Source organism: Magallana gigas, chromosome 7 (genome assembly GCF_963853765.1).
Source record: "Magallana gigas chromosome 7, xbMagGiga1.1, whole genome shotgun sequence".
Lineage (NCBI taxonomy): Eukaryota > Metazoa > Mollusca > Bivalvia > Ostreida > Ostreidae > Magallana > Magallana gigas.
In genome coordinates, this window is record NC_088859.1 from 36,123,111 (window position 1) to 36,145,760 (window position 22,650).

The 22,650-nt window shown below is 35.6% G+C and overlaps 4 protein-coding genes across 6 annotated transcripts in view; all 4 read right to left on the minus strand.

Moving 5' to 3' along the window:
- Positions 1–5: 5 nt before the first annotated feature.
- LOC136269540 (uncharacterized) lies at positions 6–11,377 on the minus strand. The gene is made up of 15 exons (XM_066065845.1): positions 11,056–11,377; positions 9,479–9,639; positions 8,276–8,372; positions 7,755–7,909; positions 7,151–7,341; positions 6,742–6,943; positions 6,007–6,488; positions 1,950–1,998; positions 1,600–1,844; positions 1,428–1,494; positions 1,080–1,315; positions 932–995; positions 673–847; positions 360–451; positions 6–251 (listed from the first exon to the last, which is right to left on the minus strand). The coding sequence occupies exons 1-15, from the start codon at positions 11,122–11,124 to the stop codon at positions 62–64; spliced, it is 2,475 nt and encodes an 824-aa protein (XP_065921917.1). The 5' UTR covers positions 11,125–11,377; the 3' UTR covers positions 6–61.
- On the minus strand, positions 1,706–4,989 carry LOC105326748 (uncharacterized). The gene is made up of 8 exons (XM_066067085.1): positions 4,528–4,989; positions 4,249–4,306; positions 3,311–3,567; positions 2,932–2,989; positions 2,539–2,807; positions 2,383–2,461; positions 1,950–2,310; positions 1,706–1,844 (listed from the first exon to the last, which is right to left on the minus strand). The coding sequence occupies exons 1-7, from the start codon at positions 4,868–4,870 to the stop codon at positions 2,031–2,033; spliced, it is 1,344 nt and encodes a 447-aa protein (XP_065923157.1). The 5' UTR covers positions 4,871–4,989; the 3' UTR covers positions 1,706–1,844; positions 1,950–2,030.
- A 1,853-nt stretch (positions 11,378–13,230) lies between the features above and the next one.
- LOC105326690 (uncharacterized) lies at positions 13,231–15,602 on the minus strand. The gene is made up of 3 exons (XM_011426853.4): positions 15,494–15,602; positions 15,116–15,237; positions 13,231–14,787 (listed from the first exon to the last, which is right to left on the minus strand). The coding sequence occupies exons 2-3, from the start codon at positions 15,213–15,215 to the stop codon at positions 13,616–13,618; spliced, it is 1,272 nt and encodes a 423-aa protein (XP_011425155.3). The 5' UTR covers positions 15,216–15,237; positions 15,494–15,602; the 3' UTR covers positions 13,231–13,615.
- Positions 15,603–18,333: 2,731 nt separating this feature from the next.
- Positions 18,334–22,650, minus strand: part of LOC105326691 (mediator of RNA polymerase II transcription subunit 8-B) — a 121,247-nt gene continuing 116,930 nt past the window's right edge. Inside the window, exons 2-7 of one of the 3 annotated variants that reach the window (XM_066067090.1) lie at positions 22,469–22,590; positions 19,830–19,974; positions 19,356–19,496; positions 19,156–19,240; positions 18,791–18,961; positions 18,334–18,661 (exon numbers count right to left, since the gene is read on the minus strand). In XM_066067090.1, coding sequence (XP_065923162.1) covers positions 18,579–18,661; positions 18,791–18,961; positions 19,156–19,240; positions 19,356–19,496; positions 19,830–19,974; positions 22,469–22,590 — 747 coding nt within the window. In that variant the 3' untranslated portion in view covers positions 18,334–18,578. Of the gene's footprint in view, positions 18,662–18,790; positions 18,962–19,155; positions 19,241–19,355; positions 19,497–19,829; positions 19,975–22,468; positions 22,591–22,650 lie in introns of those variants that run through there. The other 2 variants (XM_011426855.4, XM_066067091.1) reach the window with 2 other exon arrangements.

The following is a 22,650-nucleotide window of genomic DNA, read 5'->3' on the forward strand; positions in this document are numbered from 1 at the left end:
GTTCCAGCGGAGGAATCTTGTTTGACACAGTTATCGCGCTTTGCTCCACTTCCGGTCCTCTTCACTCCTGGTGTGTGTCTGAGAACGCAGTATTTACGATGTATGTGGTCTTAGAATAGTCCGTATCCTCGTCCTCTACAGTATAAAGACCGTTTGAGTTTTTCTCCATCACAGGTTCCTTAGAAAAGTGTTCCTTGTCGAACCCATTCACCTGTTTGGGATCCTGTTTCAGCGTTCTTGATTGACGATGACTGGAAATCAAAGTTTAGGAAACCATAAGACATAAGACAGAAAATGAATACGTTGAGAAAAATCGTTTTGTTTTGATTGAGAAAAGTTTGATAATCAATTAAGTATACCTTCTTGCTCGCAGAGCCGTGATCAGAAGAGTGAGCAACAGAATCACTAAGGCTAGACACCCGATCCCTATCACTAAGTACACCCACCATTCCTGGGGACAGAAACAAGTTCTATAAACTCAATTTAAATATTTCTGAATTTTCTGTTTAAGATTTTCAATACATGTAATCACCTATTAAGACGAAATCATTTATTGCTCCGCTAAAATTTAACATTTCCACCGCGAATGATTTATAAACACGATATTGTGAAACGTGATCAGACAGAACATATTTGATCAGAACATGTGAAATCGGAAAAGTAAAACCTCACCGTTCCCTTTGGCTCAGACTTTTTTGACGCTGAAGAATAAACACGTGATCCTGGCACTCGTTTTGACAATTCCTGTTCTAATTGAGCGGAAGTGGGCTCGTCCAAATCATCCTCGTCCACTTCCTTCGGTCCAATTCGTGGTTTTATGAAGTATGTGTACATGCGGACATTCTCTCTGCAATGAAAACACTGTATGGCAAACATAATTTTCTAAAAGACACGTTAATTATTGTCTTGTGGATATTATTAATTTACTTACCCGGATCCGGCAACATATCCGGCCTCTGAGTTGATGACGGACGTTGGAATAATTAGACCAAAACCTGAATAAGAAAAAAATGTATTTAAAGAGTTGCTAATAGAAAATATAGACAACAAAATGATCTGTAGAAGTTTGCAATGGCTACCGTCATTTGCCGCGACCCACGCATTTGATACGGATTCTTGAATGACCGTTGAGTTGAATTCCTTCATATCTTTTGTCCACAGCATCCTGACTTTGTAAGCTTTACAGTCGCAGTACTTAATCGGTGAAGACTTCATGGCGTCCTTGATAACACCGCCACTGGGCCGGGACAATGCTGCTACACTAGAGTCTGCGCTCAGGACACTTAAAGTGTACCTTAGTAGTGTGACTATTGTTCTATAAATTGGAAAACAGCACAGTCATTTTTTTACACTATTCATGATCATCAATAATACATGTAATGACTCTCTCTGAAAGTAACCATAAGTAAGAAATCATATATTTTTACCCTGTTGGGGAAACATAGTTTGTATTCCATAAGTGAATGGCAGCATTCAAATCCTTTTTAGATACATCTGAAATAGTTTCATATTCATTTAATATTAGAATCGACAAACAAATTGTGTGATATATTGAAAACAAATGGCTACTAGTAATGGAATTAAAATTTGATTTTATACGTTTGTTGGTAGATGACCAAGCCTTCAAAATAATGTCTAATATCTTGGGCTTCTCTGAGTTTGGTATTATGTCTGTCAGTACAACTTCATGCAGCTCTCTTATCCTATTTACAGCTAGCTTCCGGTTGATGCTTCCCAGAGAGCTGTTGATGCGATCCAACATTCCACTCATATCCGGTCTTGGCCACGAGGTCTTTGTATCGTTAGGATTACTGGGTATGTAATACATTCTTGTCGCAATGGAACTTTAATGACAAAGATATTCAGTTATTGTAATGACATGCACATGGAAATAACTTTCTGATGAATCAAGCAAATTAAAAAATATTGAAGAGATTGACAGATCTTACTTTTTATTTCCTATAAAGGCAGATTTTTCCCAATGAGCATCGTCCGTTGCTGGAAATAAAACAAATTAAATCCAATGAAGTTTAGAATAAATATATATACAAGGAAAATAAAGAAGATGCTATAGAACAATTGGAAAAAGTAAATTCATACTCGCCTTGAATTGCTTTGATTTTATTTTTAATGTTGGTTTCATCTTTGAGCTTTATTCTCCCCGCTATATTAATAAAATGTCGTCTTGTATATTTGCAGTTATCACAAATATCGTAAAATGCAGACATTCTTGATTTTAGTGCGTCCCACATTGTCGAGTCTGTGTTAAGATTTTGGTTTATTGACGGATAAAAGACAACATCGGCTGACCTGTAAAATGAAATACTTATTAAGTAATTTAAATAATGAGAAATAAAGACAATTTCATCTTTATTTTTTTACCTTTGTTTTGCAGGTGTTAATTCAAGGGATGAGATCGTCATATCAACACCACAGCCAGACTGAGGACAGATCTTTTTATCTGCACAAAAGAGGAAACATTATCTAGAATTCATCTATCGTTTTCAGCTGATACTTATGCCACAGTCACCAGTATACCTTTGATGACGTTTTTCCACGCTGTCAACGATTTATCCTGGAGTTCTGCCGCATTCAGGGCAGTTGTTCGCTTCATTTGTTGCAGGGATAGTCGCAATCCGGATTCATATCCGTATCGCGTTTTCCCAGAATACATCAGTATCCGCCCGTCCGGAAATTCTCTGTGAAACTGGTCGTAAAATGCTGACTCCTGAGGAATGTTTTCCGTTTTCGGGTGTAACAGTTTCATTCCACTCGTAACCAGGTAAGTAATATCAGTAATGTATATTCTGAAACGGAAAAGTTTAACTTATATAGTGGGATTCAAAAGTTAAAACTACTGTACCTGAATTGCAAGATTTAACGTTATGCTCGTTTTTTTTTAACAAAGAAAGAAATAAAGAAAGAAAATACCCGTATTGTCCAATTTGGTATGCAGCATCAACAATAAGAACGTCGACTTGCTTGTTTCCTACAATAAATATAAATTTATAAACCGAACACTACTTATGGTTTTTACATAAAACATTTAGGTAAGACTATATGTGAGACAATACAGATGCCGCCGCAGGTAAGACATACAAAGGTAAGAGATATTCAGATACCTCCATTGAAAATACAAACGTCATACTGTACAATATACCACTACGTGTATTTACATGCATTGGTCATACATGTACATAGATACTCGTGTTCATTGTGCCTTTGTCGGTATAATGTACCCAGTTGCTCTTATCGGCGAGTCATAAACAAAGACATAATTGTTAGTTATTGGTAACACTTCAATAGATACCTGCGTTTGACCAGGTCCTTTTGATAGCATCTTTGATGTGTCTCCTGTCCGTAGCGTACACGTATCCAATCAGTTGAACATCGAAACTCCGGCCAAGCTCCGAGGTTTTTCCTCCATACACATTGTGACTGCCGAGGGACCCCGAGTGAGCCAGCTGACTGCTCAAAGAGTGTGTGAGGTTGGGATTTTTTTGCAAGTTTGACTCATCCGGGCAATCGGAGCTATTGTAGATGATTTTTGTGAAAACCTCGGGTACTCTAGACCAAAAAAGCAAAACCCAATAAAAATCAAATTTAAATGTTCACAATTTGGTACAATACCCTTAATGAATTATTACATCTTAATGTGATGACATTTTTTTTTCAATAAGTAGTAAGCTACATGACAGTTTACCAGAGTTTAAGTTTTAGTAATCCGATGCATATTCATGATTTGTAGAAAGGATAAAGCTAGATGATCACATAATTTTTTAAAAAGCAAGATGAGAATTCTATGTCCTGGTTGCAAATTGAAGTAAGTAGGTTTTCTAACATTCCTAAAAAAGATCGTTTATTTATAAGATGAAATTCAAATACTGTAGATGATGGAAGCAATTTTGATAAAATATGAAAAATGTGATTTGCAATCAGTGAACCATAAAATTACGAATGAATTTTCATAACTTTCATATTTTCATTTTATTATTCATATTTATTTTATACCGACGAAGATGCATTAATTGCGAGAACACTAATTATCAGAGACATTGAATCGGTTTTTTAACTGGAACTCATTGAGTTTTGAAAGTGAATAAAGTGAAAATTGCTTATGTAACTGAAGCGCCCTTTCTTTCCACTGTTTTAGGAATTGAAGAACCGGAACCAAGATATTTTTTGGACTTCCTTTTCAATATTTTGGGGAGTATTCCCACCAACCAAGTGATTATAAGATTATCTTGCCTTGATATACTGTATAAATACTCTTTGTCCAAGATGTTCAAGTCTGTGCAGTTTTCACCTGTAGAAAAAAGGGTGTTAGAAATGAAAGGAACATAATGATCTACTAGGTATTAAAGACTTCAGATATGTCATCAGAACTATGATTACATTTCGCCTAAACAATTCAATTTATTTATTTGTATGTCACTTTTGACACTTACGCTGCTTCTATAAAACCTGTGTCGTCGTTTTTGGCATCCCAATTGGCGTGACAGTGTCTAGAAAATTGTAAATGTTTACCTTTAGTCGTGTTTTTGATAGCATTTGTTATCGCTTCTTTCACGGCTGGAATGTCCTTATCGGGAATTTTTCCGCTAAGTGTTACCGAGTTGTTTCCTGTATGAGGGGATTCTGATGTTGTCACAGCTGCTGTGGTGGGGGGCGAGGATGGATGGGTGGATCTAGCGGTGCTTGGTGGTGGCTGTGTAGTGGTCGGTATACTGTCTGTTGTCCCAGAGGTGTTCACCAAGGGTGGGGAGGTCTGAAATGACGAGCTTGAACCTACGCTAGATGCGACAGTTGTCGACGGAAAATCTACGAACGTGCAATAAACTATGTAAAAAGAAGCCAAGTCCACTTTCATGCAATTACATTCAGTTCTACCATATGATGTATCGATGCAAGTTCTATTTAAAAAGCACTGATAACCTCTACAGCGAGCAAACAACGAGTCAGTAGAAGCAGTTGTTTCTCTGTCCTGTGTAGTTCTAGAACTGGTGCTCTCTGTGGTGGCACGAATGGATTCTGATGTAACATCTGGAGTGGAGGCCGAAATCGTCGATGGACTTGTTGACGCAGTTAATGATGACGTTTCGATAACAACTGTTGAGATTGAATCAGTTGTCAGCTGTTTTGTTTCTTCTTCTGTTGTTGTTGTTGCTGTTGTTGTTATTGTCTCTTCTGACGTTGGTTGATCAGTTGTAGAAGATTCGGTTGTTGTTGCTTTTGTTGTTGATGAATAAAGTGACATTGTTTTGGTTGTTGTTGGCAATGTATATGATACTGTTGAAGTTGAGGAAGATAGTGGCTGTATAAGATATACATCACATGATCTTCCAGTAAACCCCGCCATGCAAGTACATTCAAAGTTGTTGTACAAATTAATGCACGTGGCCCCGTTTTTACATGGACTGCTATCACAGTGCAGAATTTCCTCCTGACAAAACTCGCCTGTGTATCCGGGTCGGCAACAGCACCTGCCATTGTAGCAGTGGCCATCGTTCTTACACACAACCCGTGGACACTCCAGGTCTCGGAGCAAAGAAATAGATTCATTTCTGCACAGAGGACCGTCCCAGTCTTTCGGACAAACCTCTGTGTTTGTGCGATAAGAATTGACTATGCATTCACCGCCTTTTAAACATAAAGCAGCTGAATAAGGACGACACCTGTTTTTTGAGTACGTGCAAGTCTTTCCACTAAAACCAGGATTACACATGCAGACTGTAGTTCCATTTTCTAACACAGAACAAGACCCATTGCCACAAAACCCGCATGCACTTTTTGTTGGAGTTATGGTACTTTGAGTACCATTTCCAACAGGCTTTTCACATCTAGACCCTACAAAGCCACTAGGACAATCACAAGTATAATTTCCAACATTATCATTACAATAGCCCCCATTCAAACACGAATTTATCTTGCATTCTATATCTTCCCTTTGACAAAGCCGTCCTGAAAACCCAGCCCGACACTGACATGCACCGTTCACGCATTTACCGTTGTGTTTGCATGCATTGACCGGACACCTATAAGATACCTTTCCAGCAGATGGCGTTAGTGCTGATGGTGATGAATTCTCAGAAGGAGTCATGGTGTTGAGGACAGAGAAAGTTGTTGATCTAGCTTCTGATGTCAAAGAAGGTGTAGTTGGGCTCTCTGTCGATTTTGTCATTGGTGTTGTCATGGTCGTCGGGGTTGTGACTTTTGTTGTCGAGGGAGTTGTTCTCGTCGTTACTTTTATTGTTGTGGTTGGTATTGTTGTGGTTGTTGAAGTTGTAGTTCGTGTTGTTGTTGTACTCGGTGTTGTTGTCGATGTTGTCCTAACAGTTGAAGTTGTGACTTCGTTTTCGCAAAATGAACCAGAGAAATTTGGAGGGCATTGACAAGAAAATGTGTCGTTACTGGTTTGGGAACAAGACCCGATTCCACATGGATTATCAGCACATGTTGTGGGAGTTTCACAGTTCATACCACGAAACCTTGCCAAAAAATTAATTGCGATAAATATAAACAAAAATGTCCTTATAAAAAAAAAGAATGAAAAACGCTTGTAAAGCTGGAGCTGCTCTTCTAAAAATATGGGGGAGCAATAATTACAAAATGCATTGAATTTTTGAGAGAATATTAACTTCTATATTTTTATAAAATATACAGTGCCATTCGACGTACGTGGATTTTAGGGGGAAATTAAACTATATCCAGAAACGCTTAACTTAAATTTTATCGATGTACCTAGGATGGCATTTACAAATATAACCGCCATTAGTGTTGAAACAGGTTCCGCCATATTGGCACGGGTTCGATTGGCATTCGTTGATGTCTTTGTCGCACTGACTGCCTGTATACCCCTCTGGACAACAGCAAAAGAAATCGCCATCGGTTGTGTTACTGAACTTATCTACGGAACATGTTCCTCCATTTTGACAAGGATTTACTTTAAAAAAAAAAAAAAAAAAGAAGATACATATACTTTGGTTCTTTCAGCGCTGAGAGTTAAAACACCTCTCATTTGCTTTGCGGCACAGGGGCCAAGCCCGTTGTAACATTAATTTCAATGTAACCATAAATATTGAAATTAATGTTAAAACGTGCTTGGCCCCTGTGCTTTGCGGTCAAGAAAAGCTGTAAAGAGCAAACTTACAGATGCAGTTTCCCTCTTTGACTGTGGGTCTGGTGCAGTCCTCACCCTCCCAGCCCTGGTCACAGATTTTGGTCCCCGTCTTCTCGTCACAAGAGTAGTGTCCCTTACAGTCCACCGAGGGGATACAGAATACAGAGCACTGGTCCCCGTAATAGTAGGTCTGACACTGTATCCCCATAGACAGTCGCAGCCTGGGTAAATGTCATAATAGAACAATCGAAATTGGAATGTCAAGGAATGCAAGAAATGTAATCCAAGGTATGAATTACTTCTGACGGTCTTTACTTCATTTATATATACTTTGAATTAAATGTTTTGAATGACAACTTTAATTTAGAAATATTTATGAATGCGGTTTGAACCAAAAACGATAGTTTAACATGTTGTCGATGTAAAAATAGATTATGTATATCTAACTAGAATCATTGCAATGTTAAATAATGTAAACAGATTATAACTATGTAAGGAACTGTGATGCATCAGATGTCATGTTGTAAATTTTGAATTTACTAGGTTGGTGTACATTTGTCATGTTGTACATTTTGTATTTACACCCACCTTGTAAATTCAAAATTTACAACATGAAACAGATCTGATTGGTTACCTTGACGGTCTTACACGTGAACCGTTCAATACCAGTTCTCTGAACGTGGGTGTTTTTCCTCCCTTTTCAATGTAAAAGAAGGTGAAACTATCGACAAGCTGTTGGGTGTTTGGACCATCTGTGTCACTGATATTAATATCTATTCGTGCACTTCCCTATAATGTATAATTTTAATCGAAAATGAATAATTAAAAAATATTAATTGTAATAGTTTTAAAAATAACTTTAAAATGTACTAATATACTAGTACGTTAAAGTACACCATATTAAGAAATAACCATTCTAAAAATACGAAATTAACAGTATTTGGCCATGAAATACACTTAACTTTCGTGTGAATATGAAAACTATAAGAAAAAATCCCATGCCAGGCCCGAACTCATAAGATAAAGTATTCAAAGTTGTTCCATACAAAAGCAATGAAAATATACATATAATTTAATTTGAAAGCTGATGTACTAAGTAAATGACTGTCGTTTTATATTTTTGATGACTTAGCAGTGTATCAACAATAAACACACCTTCCATTCTGAAATAACCAGTACATTCTGCCCATTCTCATTGAAGACAAGTTCCGGTGGTTGGTCTACATCTAGTTGGGTGGAATGGCACCAGGAACTACACAACGAAAGAAAAAAGATTTATACTGAGATGAAAATCATGACAGTTTCACTCAATGATCTTTGATGGAATATTCTGACGCCATTGTGGTTATAAATATTAATCATTTCTTTTTTCAATGAAAGGGAAAAAGTTGATACAAAACGTTAAAATACATGGAACCATATGTATGTTTTTGTGGTAATTTTATCTTAAGAATATAACTATGTTTTCAAATTTTTAGATAAAGACGTATGACACGGTTCCAAAAATCAACTAGCTACTTGCTGTGATTCATTCACGATAGTATTCGTCGGTCCCAGTATATTCATTCTTTGAGGATTTTGTTGAAACGAACAGATAAAGACTTCCTTGTCCTGTTTTTGCCAAACAAGGATTGCAATGCGTCATGATTCATAGAAGAAATACAAATTCTGCCAATGTTTTATAAACATCCTGTATCGCCAAATGCCGTGCAAATCAAACAACCATTGTGTTTAAAATTGACCTTTCAAATTCGAAGAATTGCCTCTGCAAAGCAATTTCAAAGATCGAAAACTGTTTTACCAAATGGAGCTATACTTGGAAAATTGTTCATTTTTTCTGTATTTTATGCCCTGGAAGATCTCTGGTAGAACTTTGGTATTTGGCTGTAACTTTCAAACCGTAGTGAGTAACGTCTACAAGTATGGCATGCATATTTTACAATCAACGCTCTTCGAAAAGTATTTATATCAAAGAAATGTGTTCTTCCATTTGTCTTCAACAAATGTACTGTATCGTTACCGACTGTCATCTTTTGTCTACGATCTTACCTTTCTGTGCAAATAGCAAATCAGACCTGTAATCATTTGAGTTTAAAATAAAAATATTATTTTTTTACATGTTATGTTTTAACCTCTTCGAAAGATTTTCAGATCTTAACGCAATTTAATTAAAGATTATACAGCATACTTTTCATAGTTTTACATAGTTTGGTATATTATAATAGTACTTGCTTCTTCTAATTACGGTATAACTGTACTAAACATTCATGTCCGTTCCCAAGAATCATACAATATATAAGAATACAATATGCTTACAAATACCCAATGGTAGATTTACAATAAACAGGGAAAATTTACCCGTTCCCATTGGTGGTCACGCATATGTTGATATCGTAATCACATCTGTCTGAGCTACACTTTCTGGAGGGCGGGCCGTCACAGCACTGTCCATTGTACAGCTCACTGTTAGTGTTGTTGTACTCCTTCAGGGTGATAAACAAAGTCGCCCGGGGGCTCTCCTGTGAAACAACATCACAAAAAGGCACACTTATAGAAAGATATGTATTGTTTACTAGTATACAGAAACAGAAAAAATTTTGACAAGCAAAAAAAACCGGAAATAAGACTTTCCAAAACTCTTCAAAATCCTAATCCGGGGAGGGGGGGGGGGGGGGGCGTAGTATATAACTTCAATTTCAATCCTAATTTCCTTCTTTTCATATCAATTTTTACATCCTCCAAAAAAAAAGTGGGGAGGGGGGGGGGGCAACTCCATGTTAATTCAATTTTTTATATGTAAATTTTAAAAAAGTAGTTGCTGCGAGGAAAAGTGGGGGGGGGGGGCCAGGGCCGCCCTGCCCCCCCCCCTTGATGCTACGTGCCTGAGAAAATAAAAGTTTGAGCAACACAGCTTATCGGTGTATGATAATAATGATATCAAGTATTTTAACAATCTCGATATTCAGACTCCTTTGAGTCTTAAAAAAGTTGGGTGGGTGGGTGGGGGGGGGGGACCCCGATCAAATGTTCCAGTTTCACATACAATGTATTATAACCGTTCAGTCGTTTAATTTGAAAAAACTAATAAACAAGTGATGAAACAAAGATAAGTCGGTTTTTGTGTGTGTGATGATGGTGGATTTTTAAAATCTTCACAAACCTAATTACAAAGGTAATGTATATGTATAACATTTAATATTCTTGTTTTTAAAGTAAAGAAACTTATAAATACATGTAACATTATTTTTTATTATGTTTAAAATGAGTATAATTTTGTTTTCTTTCGCTGCGCATTAGAAATCGACATTATTCATATCAAAATCCTTCAAATATTTTGACATCATTAATATCAAAATATCTGTTTAAATTGTTCAACCAAGCAAGCACTGTCAGAACATTTACTATAATATGTCTGAGTTTGAATATTTACTCGACAATAATTAAGGTATACTCTCATTTTTTAATACAGAAGTTGGTTCGGTTAACATGCCGCATACTTCGGTTTCTAAATAAATCTCTTTATTTCGCCGACTTTTCCGAAATTAAAACGAGACCGTCGGACATTCAAATATCTCTGAATATCTTCCACAATTTACGTTCTCCTAGTTACAGAGTCATATGTATGTTATTTGGCATTTTTGTGATTTACCTTGCTCAAAGCAAAGAATTAAAAGAAAATTAACTTATATTTTTTTATGTTTGTTTAAATGCTTTTTTTCCAAACGGAGAGTACTAAAATATTGTTTTATAGCATTTTGAAATTTTAGTTCAAGATTTATCCCCTTCCCCCTCTCTCGTTTATTGAATAACATTCTTAAATGTTATTTAAATTTTTAAAAAAAATATTTATATATATAAAGATCAAAGGAATTAAAATGATTGAAACATACATGTATTTTTACAAAATTAATGATAAAAATAATAAGATATCTTACCTGAGTTGAAATTCTAGAAACAATGCAAAGAAGAATAAGAAATTCCAAAGCCATCCGCATGGCATCCATTTTCTTCACAAACAAACAAAGTTCTAATATGATAACAGTTCCAATATTTATAATCGGTGGTGAATTTATTTTACTTAAGCTCTGCTGCGACCATATTCTGGGGGAGGCGACCGACGCCTAGCGATACAGACACGAACTTTATCAGAGCCACCCCTTGTACAGCATAAACAAATGTAAATAATGGACCAAACCCGCTTAAATTCTTTTAAACAATGAGTTTAGACCTCCGTAATATCTGAGACTTCTGTTGCAAAAGTGCTGAAGGCCCCGATAAGATGGCTGGTTTTGCGCTGTGGACAGAGTCTGAGAAAGGGGGTCCCTTATCAGGGGTTTGAATGACGATGTGTCATTGTCGACGTAAGACCGTCATTAAGGGTGACACAATTAAAAACCAAACAAATAAAAACCAAACTATTTTGTTTAGATATGGTGACTCGATAAACATGTTGTCATTTTTGTTACAAAATACCACGAATGTATTTCACAAATGGGAAAGTTATAAATGACGTTGGGGTGGATCTCGGGTCTAAAATTATACAGGTACATGTATTAGTACATGTGGCATTTTTATATTGCTCAAAGAAGCCAACTCTGCGTCCCAAACAGTTTTTGATTAAAAATGATTTTGCTGTCACACAATTCAGAATAATATATGCATTAATTGTGATAACAATGAATACAACTTTAACTTTAATAAGATATACATATACATTGTAACTTTCATACACAATCTTTAAAGCGGTTTTTTTCATTTAATGATTTAGTTTTCGTTGACATTTGGTATTTTCAGGTGGTATGGCGATATAAATGTAGATAAAAGTTCATAAAAATCAAGATACTTTCAACATTCTAGAGTTTTAAAATTTTACAATATTTAACCAAAAAATTTATTTCAAATTTTTTTGGATAAGTTAAAATTATAAAAGCCCCAGCGGGATTCGAGCTAATAACTTGCAGATTCGAAGTTAACGCTCTAACCCATTGCGCTTCGCAGTTAGGTGTCAATTACGAGAGAGAAAAATTATGAAATTATACTTTAAAATTTTACTGTTTATTTCAATTGGAAGTACGTCACAATTTAGAGGTGTCCCATACCACCTTAAAATCTGAAATGGTAAAAAAAAGTTTATTATGTAACGTGTTTTGTTTTATTTTCAAAGCCTAAATTTTTAAAGAATTTTTGATTTGCAATATAAAAAAAAACAAATATTGCAACAAACACTTCCTAATCAAATAATAATCGAGTATAAACCTATTTGTGCGACAAGCGATGAGTCCCTTGACGTGATGATAATCGATGGGGTGTGACAAGGTGGATTTGTACACACCCAACTCTTCTATGATATTCTGCCTAATCTGTATAGAGAATGGGTGCGATATCAAATTGACATACAGGTAAGTTCACAAATATGCGGATTTTTATCTTCACATTACACTGTTTGAGGGGATGGAATTATAAATTGACTACTCCAGATTAAGTGAAAGCTTTTTCTTTCCACGCCACTGTTTACAAACATTTCGAAAATACATAGATAACGAATTTATTCATTCAGACTTTGATTTCAAACACACGGACACATAAGCGTGTTATATTTAAATTATTGAGTACATGTATATGTTAATAAAATCCATTCAAATTAAAGTTGAAAAATATATACCAAAAAAAAATAGATTTCAAGATTAAACCAAGTGATACACTGTGATATACACGGTAACACGAAAACTACTTCACCTCACTGTTATAGATATTCTAAAAGAGAAATCGTACAATCAGACAACAAAATTTGAAAATTCATGTATACATAAAGACCTAAACCAAATAATTCAACATCACACACGTTTTAACATCTACATTCACATATTATATACAAGCATATTTACATGCATCTAATTTTTGGCTTTTTGCATTTAGATAAAGTATAGTTTCCCATCAAGACACGAGACAGATAACAAACTTCAACTTATATATGATAAAGTTTTGGTTTACTAAAACGTCTGCCGGTCTGGATTTTATCATTTTCTAAAATATACATGTATATATATATATATATATATATATATATATATATATATATATATATATATATATATATATATATATATATATATATTTTTTTTTGGGGGGGGGGGGGGTCAAATGATTATCGTGCGGCGCATGTCCGATTCCCTGTGACACCGACAAAGGGTCCTCGCATCGTCGCAAATCATGACCAATATCATTATGTGCAATCCTCTTCCATCGGAGAAAATTATTCGGACTCCGGGCCATGACTTGTGAAACGAGCTGTAACTGCGGTCTCCAAATCGTTATAGGTAATGGCATGATGACAAACTACGCTGTTTGATCGCTTTGTGGGTCTTTTGAACCACACCACGAGTCCATGACCTTGCGTTGCATTGGATGCTGGAATTTTTATAAATAAAGTTTTAATTGAAATACACGTTGATTGTCCGGTGCATATTGACTTACGTCACGATGAAATCGTCACAATCATACCCCTGATTCACTCGATGCAACGGAAGAACCATGCGAGTTGGAGAAGAACTGTTGCCAGATATCCTTTTTTGTTGGAACTTTCTTGTGTTGCTTTCCAGCCTGCTCAGGTGGAGATGCGTTATCGTCATCATCATAGCACGGGTTCTTGAATGTGACGTCGGGTGTGGGTGTGTCCGCTTGGTGTGTAGCTAGTATTTTATGTAGATGGTTTGGAGGTTTCAACAATTGTTCCTTGTCATGCTCCACGGTCAGACTCGGTGTCGTCTTCGCCGCTGGAATCTCATTTTTGTCATAATCAAAGTAAGCGCCTGACATTTTTATTCCGTAATCGTCCTCCGCGGTTATCACAATGTCGGGAGTTTTTCGCTGATGGGACAAAGATGCTCCATTGTCTGTTGGTGTTGGGAAAGGTCTTTCTATTTGTCTGTGCTGAGCATGCGCCTCATTAAAGGGTTCAGTGGCAGTTGAACAAGAAGCACATTTCCGTGTGATTTCAGAGCTCGCGTTACTTATGGAATGCAGTCTCCTAAGAGAAAGATCTTCATGCAACTCACACGTACAGTCCCACGAAGTAGGACCTTGACAACGAATACCCTCTGCGATGTCAATGTAATTCTTCTCTAGGATATCTTGCATCATTTGGGCCACATTGATTTTGTTTCTTTGAAGCAGTTTTAGATTTTCAAACACATACTTCCATACCTTGCTTCCCTTAAATTCTGATTGTGGATCGATGTATTTTCTTAACGCCGTGGCCCCTATAATCCCCCGTGAAAACAGTTCATCGATGATTTCCTCCGGCTGGACTCTTCTACTGATTTGACATCGTACACACGTCACTTCTATCTTATCGTCCTCAAACAAATTAACATCCTCCTCTTTGGCATTCCTCAAACATTGCTCCAGTTCTTCTACCAAATGGCCGTGCGATTCTTTTAAAACTTCAAGAAAAGCATTGAATTTTTGGGCGTCATAGGATCCAAGTTTTAGCAGAAATACTCGCAACTGATTCGTTCTGCTCTTGTGGCTCTTTATTTCGTCCAAAGTTTCACGGTTTATGACGTCATTTTGAATGAGTTTGTCAATTTCTGATTCCAGATGAAAATCTTGCAGCAGTTTTCTGTGGGCTTTTCTGAGGGCAATCTTGTGAGGGGCCACAGGGTAATCTAAAACAGAAACAATCAATTAATACAGAAAAATTTACATGTTATTTCAAATAATACACAAAAATGTTATTTCAAATAATACACAAAATTGTAATTCTAAATAATACACGAACATGTGTAGACCGAAGGGCTTTATGATAGATTTGATCACGCCCCGACCGAAATTATCACCTCATAATATTTAAAGAATGATTCCTTATTACTTATATTTATATAATTTTAAGCCATTTTAAGCCGTTATCACGGGCAAAGACACTGGAAAATGTAAATATTTGTCGATAAATTGCAATGTTGAGAATGCAAAAGGAGAACTGTTGCAATAACATACCGTGCGCTCTGTGTAGTTGTATCCCGATGGTCCGCTGCTCAAGGATATTATCAAGTTTGGCTTCTATTCTCTGAAGTCTGTCTTCAAGCGCAGAGATCATCTCGTGTCTGGTTGTACTGTAACTAGATAGACAAACCAACAAGGTTTTATGCAGTGTCCGCGTGTATTTCAAAACACACACCTTGATATTTTCATTTCAGACAATTTAAGTGTTGCAGTTTGATGTCTCGGCCATGTTGCACATGATGAACAAAACAATTTACAGTGGCTAAACTACATTCAACTGAATAAATAAGTATACTATGTGCATATTTTTCGTTTATAAATTTTTGACGGTTTATTCTATTAAAGAATCTTTAAAATATCTACCTAACTTACTTTTCATCAGCGACTTCCGTTTTAATTTTTAGGACCTCAATGGATAATTTTTGTCAACCTATATTTGATCGCATCTACTTTGTATCTGTGGATTTAAAAATCAAATAGAGTTATCAGTTTTTCAGTGTAATCTTAACGTTCTGAATAATCTATAACAGATAATGAGATATGTGGCTTTATCAAATATGGTCATCTAAGGTCACATTACCCCCCTCTCCACTGTGCATAGAAAAGGTCTATGTATCATTTCAAGCTTGAATTTATTTCCAAATATTTACATCTACCAAGTATTATTCCCTCTATTTCTTACGGAAACTTATAGTTCATAGCTCTATAGAAACAGCCAGACTGAAATCTACACGCCCCGTTTATCGATTGGTCAAAATCTACAGCGGCTGAAACTGACAATAAGCTGACAGGACAGATATCGACCCGCCTTATTTATTGACTGGCTCAAACCTACAGCGACCTAGGAAAAATCACGGACTGCACGAAATAATCATGACAATGTCAGACTCATAGTCTCCCAGGTTACGATTTGGCTGTTTATTTTAGCTAACGTACTTACATACATTAACAGTAATTTATTAAAGTTTACTTACTTTTCTTAATCAATTTATCAATTAGCTGAAAGAAAGATGTTAATATAAAAAACAAAATGCTCTCTTTGGTGATTCATTCGGGTTATGAAGGTAGCGATCCTTGCGGGAAAAAAATTATATAACCCGCGGGTTATGTATTTTTTCTGCAATGTCGCTACCTTCATATGAATATATATATATATTCATATAAGAAAGCATTTTATTGTTTAAATAATTACATCTACCAGTATTGTTCCCTCTATTTCTTACGGAAACTTATAGTTAACTCATAGCTCTATAGAAACAGACAGACTGAAATCTACACTTCCCGTTTATTGATTGGTCGAAAGCTACAGCGGCTGAAACTGACAAGACACGCCCTGTTTATCGATTGGTTGAAACTTACAGCGACCTAAGAAAAATCACGGACTGCACGATGTCAGACTCCAGTTCTCACAGGAGACGATTGGACCATTTCTTTTAGCTAACGTGCTTATCTACGTTAACAGTAATTTAGTGAATTTTACTTTCTTTTCATAATCAATTTATTAATTAGTTAAAAGAAGTTAATACATGTATAAACAATAAAATGCTTTCTTTAATGATTCATGCGGGTTATGAAGGTGGCGATCATTGCAGAAAAAAAATTACATAACCCGCTAACGCGGGCCATGTATTTTTTCTGCATTGTCGCTACATTCATATCCCAATGAATCATCAAAGAAAGCATTTTATTGTTTAATTGAAATTTGAATAAATGACAACTCATATGCAGACCAGACAAAAAGATTCCCCTTTTATATTTAGATGCTATTAGATTATACCAATAATAAATGTAAAAATAAATACTACCATCACCCCCTCCTACCCAAAAATGTATTTTACCATGTGTGTAACTAGCTGTAACAAGATATCTGTGAGCCAGTGCTCACTAGTGATACCCCCGCTCTGACGTGAATATGCAAAATAAGCAAAGTCGACGTTTAACAGAAAGCTGGCATCCGATCGGTACAGAAATATATCCCACAATATGGCATGCCTAAACAAATACTGTGTAAAGAATCCCAAGCATCTGCGATAAATAGCTGCTGAGAAATCTTTGACAAAAATTTGTTTGAAAATTTTGGCTAAAAATAAACAAAGTACTCATTAAACAGGAAGTTGACGTCTGATTGGTACAAAAATGCATCCCGCGATATAGCATGCCTATACAAATACTGTGTAAAAATTTCAGGCATCTGCGATTAACAGTTGCTGAGAATTCTTTGACAAAATTTGTTTGAAAATTTTGGCTAAAATAAACAAAGTACTCATTTAACAGGAAGTTGACATCCGATTGGTACAAATATATATCCCACGATATGGCATGCCTTAACAAACACTGTGTAAAAATTTCAAACATCTGCGATAAATAGCTGCTGAGAAATCTTTGACGAAAATTTGTTTGAAAATTTTGGCTAAAAATAAACAGTCATTATTTAACAGGAAGTTGACGTCCGATCGGTACAAAAATATATCCCACAATATGGCATGCCAAAACAAAAAGTGTGTTAAAATTTCAAGCATCTGCAATAAATAGTTGCCGAGAAATCTTTGACGAAAATTTGTTTGAAAATGTTGGCTAAAAATTAAAAAAGTCGTCATTTAACAGGAAGTTGACGTATGATTGGTCCAAAAAATCCCACGATATGGCATGCCTATACAAATACTGTGTAAAAATTTCAAGCATCTGCGATTAACAGTTGCTGAGAATTCTTTGACAAAATTTGTTTGAAAATTTTGGCTAAAAATAAACAAAGTCGTCATTTAACAGGAAGTTGAAGTTCGATTGGTACAAAAATATATCCCACGAAATGGCATGCCTATACAAATATTGTCCATAAAGTTCAAGCATCTGCGATTAATAGTTGCTGAGAAATCTTTGACGAAAATTTGTTTGAAAATTTTGGCTAAAAAATAAGCAAAGTCGTCATTTAACAGGAAGTTGACGTCCGATTGGTCCAAAAAATCCCACGATATGGCATGCCTATACAAATACTGTGTAAAAATTTCAAGCATCTGGGATAAATAGTTGCCGTGATAAATGCGACAGAAATTTTTGTTACGGACGGACAGACAGACAGACAGACAGAAGGACAGACGGACAGAATGACAGACACACAAGAGTAAAACAGTATACCCCCTCACCTTCGGAGCGGGGGTATAAAAATATTTTTCAAAATTACAGAATATTACATAAAATAAAAACAACAACATCCATTATACAGTAAACAAAATATTTTTTATGTGTCATTTCATTTCAAATTGTACAAATTGTAATATACGATCAATGAAAATGCATTAACTTTATTTCACCCTTTTTTCACTAATTCCCATTCATGGTCACTGGCATCATCTACATGTAACAAAGCACTTCTTTATGATAAACAATCACAGTCACACATTGTTTGTACTCTGTTCTACAGTGTTCCATTTCATATTGGCCAATATTAAACCACAACATTTCAGTTTCTTTGGTAAGGATGAGTACTGGATCCCTGTTTGATATTTGTTTTAATAGAACTCTGTACTTTTCCATGGGCATTTCCTTTAAAATTAAAACAATAAGCCATAAAATAAACTATAAATCTGTACAAAGTATGTAATATATGTATATCAATAACAAATAATTGTAAACAATAAGTAACAAATACTAGTGAACAGTGAGTACAAGCACCTTGTTGTTTTTGTTGCGCTGCCTGTTGCTGAGCCTGCATGTTGCTCTGCTGTTGTGCCATGTCTGTCCTTCTCATGCCGCTGGATTTGAAACCTTTCCCTGTTAAAACCGCAGACAACAGTGTGTTGGTGTCAGCCTGAGAAGATGTCTGAGAGAGGGATGATTTCTGATCTGAAAAATTAGGATAAACAATCAGTTGAAAGTGCATCTTTACATGTTGCAAAACCACTGTCAGAGAGTAACTAACATTCACAAAATAAAAGAAGAGGAAAAATTAGTACCATTAAGATCTGAATTTTATCACTCATACAAAAGAAACTTTAAACCAATGTTACATGTATGTATATAAACTAAACTAGACTAACTGGCTTCTTTTTCCATGGTTTCTTGGTGAGATTTGATGATATCCACAATGTTACTGGTCATTTTATTCATAGCATTTATCTGCTTCTGAAAAACAAAATGTTACTTTTCTGTCATATAAAGTCTACTGAAAGTTGAAAGCTGAGAAAAATATGACAAAAACGATCATGTAGAATGCTGAAACACATAATTCTATCAATACCTGAGCTGCCTCTGGGGTCAGTGAGGAGGCCCTGTTTAGAACAGGCTGAAGTCGCTCCTCTACCTCTGGTTCTGGCTTTGTTCTGAGATAATGGGGTACCACATCAGCATTGAAGGCGATAACTCTCCTCTCTGTTACTTTCTATCATAAATTTGACAAAATTCTCATAAAATTGATTGTTTTGCTTACAATCAAATCAGTGATATGGGATTTTCATTGATGAAGTATATACTGTTATCGTATTATAATTAACAAATCCTGAATACAGGGATCAACCACCGAACAAAACAATTTAGTGAAAAGCACATTGCTACCATTACATGTACTACTGGTAGGTACAGTATGTACCTCTTTCAAGGAGAGATAACTGTTAGATAAATTTACAAACTTTCGATTTCTGTCAAATTTTGCTCCACAAGATATGTTGAAATTGTGTGCATTTCTGTGCATCAAAATTAAATAAAAACGTTTTACCTCCAATTCTGGATCTCTGTCCCCCGATAGAGCAATTGGCAGTAATATAGAATTGCGTAATGGTGGTACTTTTTCATTTCTGAGAAGTTTTCCTAGAGTGTTCAGCTGTCCAGATAACAGGGCAAAATTGTCCAGCATTGATGGCCTAAAATTCATAAAAGTAAGATAATGACTCAATTCAAAATGGGAAAAATAGTGTACATCATCATGTATGCCTATACATATACATGTATTTCTTTTTCCATCAAATATTGTGCCTGTAAAAGATAAAGACGACTGAATATCAATACCAAGATCGAAACACAGTTTCTTGAAACCCATTTTTCCCTTAATAATTAAGTTTGAAGATTTTCTCACATAAAAGAATAAAATATAAAACTGCACTGAAAACTTTTTTTCACTTTCAACACAGTGAAGCACCTCATTTTCCAACTGAAAAGGTTTATAATTGGTAAATTTAGGGATGTCATTGAGTACTTGGGTACTTATTTTTGCTTGGTCCTAATAAGGTGGTATGGGACATCTGTCGATATAAAATTAAGATACTTTCTCCAGTTTAGAATTTTCAAATTTTGCAAAATTTAACCAAAAAATATGTTAAAAAATTTTTGGAAAGGTAAAAATTTTAAAATCCCCAGCATATTCGAACCCATGACCTAAAGATTTGTAGTGAACACTCTAACCCACTGTATCACACTGTTACATAGGCGTCGGAACCGGGGGGGCTAGGGGGGGCTTCGCCCCCCCCCCCACATTTTTTGCAAAGTTAGACCTAACCATTTGGCACATAGCATCAGAGAGGGTTCAGCCCCCCCACTTTTTTGTCGCAGGAAACATAATTGTTCCTAAAATTAACTTGAAAGGATTGAAATATATTACCCCAGGGGTCATGAACTTTATAGTTTACATAAAGAACTTCATGGACATCATAACAATGCATTCAGTTTTCTAGGATTAAATACATTTACACTAAAAGGTCATAATGACCCAACCCATGGGCCTGAACCCCTAACATATGGACCATGAATTTCATAATTTTGATTGAGAGCTTTATGGTTATCATAACCATGCATTCAGTTTATCTCCCCATGCAGTGATTTATTACATTTACACTATATGGTCAAAATGACCCAACCCAAGGACTAAGGGCCATGAATTTCACAATTTTGATTGAGGGCTTCATGAACATCATATTAGCATGCATTCAGTTTATCTACCCACGGAGTGTAAATAGAGAAGCGGATTTTCTCTAAGATTGAATACTTTTTTATTATAAGGCCATATTTGCTCTGATTAAGAGCCTGAACTCCTGACCCAGGGACAATAAATTTCATAACTTGGTAAAGGGCTTCATGAACGTAATGCAACCAGTTTACCACCTACAACTGTGGAAGTAAAGAACCAGATTTTTTAGGGAAAAAGATTTTCTAAGATTTAACACATGTTAACTATAGGGCCATATTGGTCCTGTCCTATGGCCTGCACCCCAACCCAGGGGCCAGAAATTCACAATTTTGGTAGATGGTTTCATGGACATCATAACAAAGCATTTAGCTTTCTCCTACATGGGTGAGATTAGAGATTGAAGATGAATCCGAAAACTTTCTTCTATTTTGAATTTTTTGCTCTGTCTATGAGGTCCTGGGGTGGATTGGTAATCAATTTCTCAATTCAGATCCCTCTTATCCTAGAGATGTTTGAAACAAAAAATGGTAACAATATTGGCCAGGTAATACTCAAAAAAATGTTAAAAAACATAAAATTGTTCATGGACATTCCACAACAACACATGAGGACCAATAGCAATATGTCATCTGAGTGATTAAGGTGGCCTAAATAGAACATAAATTTTAACTTTGAAAACTGAAAACGTTCTTTTATCTCTTTGCGGAGTTCTTCTAAATTAAGGGTTATTTTTCAAGTTAGAAATTTGGTAAACAGACAAGTAACACCATGAAATAAAAAATAGACTATACTCTGTCCCGAGTTTTTGCTTCCACCACTTTTCGCTTGATATTTCGATAATAATAAATACCTTTGTGCTCAAACTATGTTCATCCATTAATATGAAAAATGTCCAGATTATCTGTTTTGAAACGCCCCCTCTATCTCTTCAGGTTCAATACACATCCCAAAATAGAAAAACTACGGGGATTTTGCATTGCATCAGCCATTAATAAGCCCGGATGATAACGTTGAAAAATTGCACGAGGTGTCCGGAGTACTGGTACTTCTGAATGGAGAAAAGATGTAAACATTTCCCAATATAAATCTCCGTAAGAAATTTGTTTTTGTTCCTGTGAAATTTTGTGAGTGAAAAGGGATAATTTGTCAATGAAGAAATCGTGGATATTTTACATTGCATTTATTTCAACTGTACTTCTTCTAAAAATCATTAAAAAGTGATGGAAGCAATAACTTGGGACAGACTTAAGAAGTAATTACAAGTACATACTATTAAATGTCATAATTTACAATGGACAAATAGGCTTATACATTTTGTTGAACAGAAAAATGTTATGCCTTTTTTGTTTTCCCACGGAACAACTAAACAATAAGGACTTATAAATCTATTGAAACAACACACCTTTGATCATCATTGTTTATATCAATTTATAATGAACACGAGAGGACTTTACCATTGTAGAATATTGTATTCATTTTCCAGCTTTACCAAAAGATTGGCAATGGAATTCTTTATATCCTGAACTCTCTGAATGAGAGATTCGAGAGTATGTTCAAGCTGTTTTTCTTCTTTCTGAAATTAAAAAATACAAAATCAAAAGGAACAAAAAACTCTACATTGATTGTCAAAAATGTC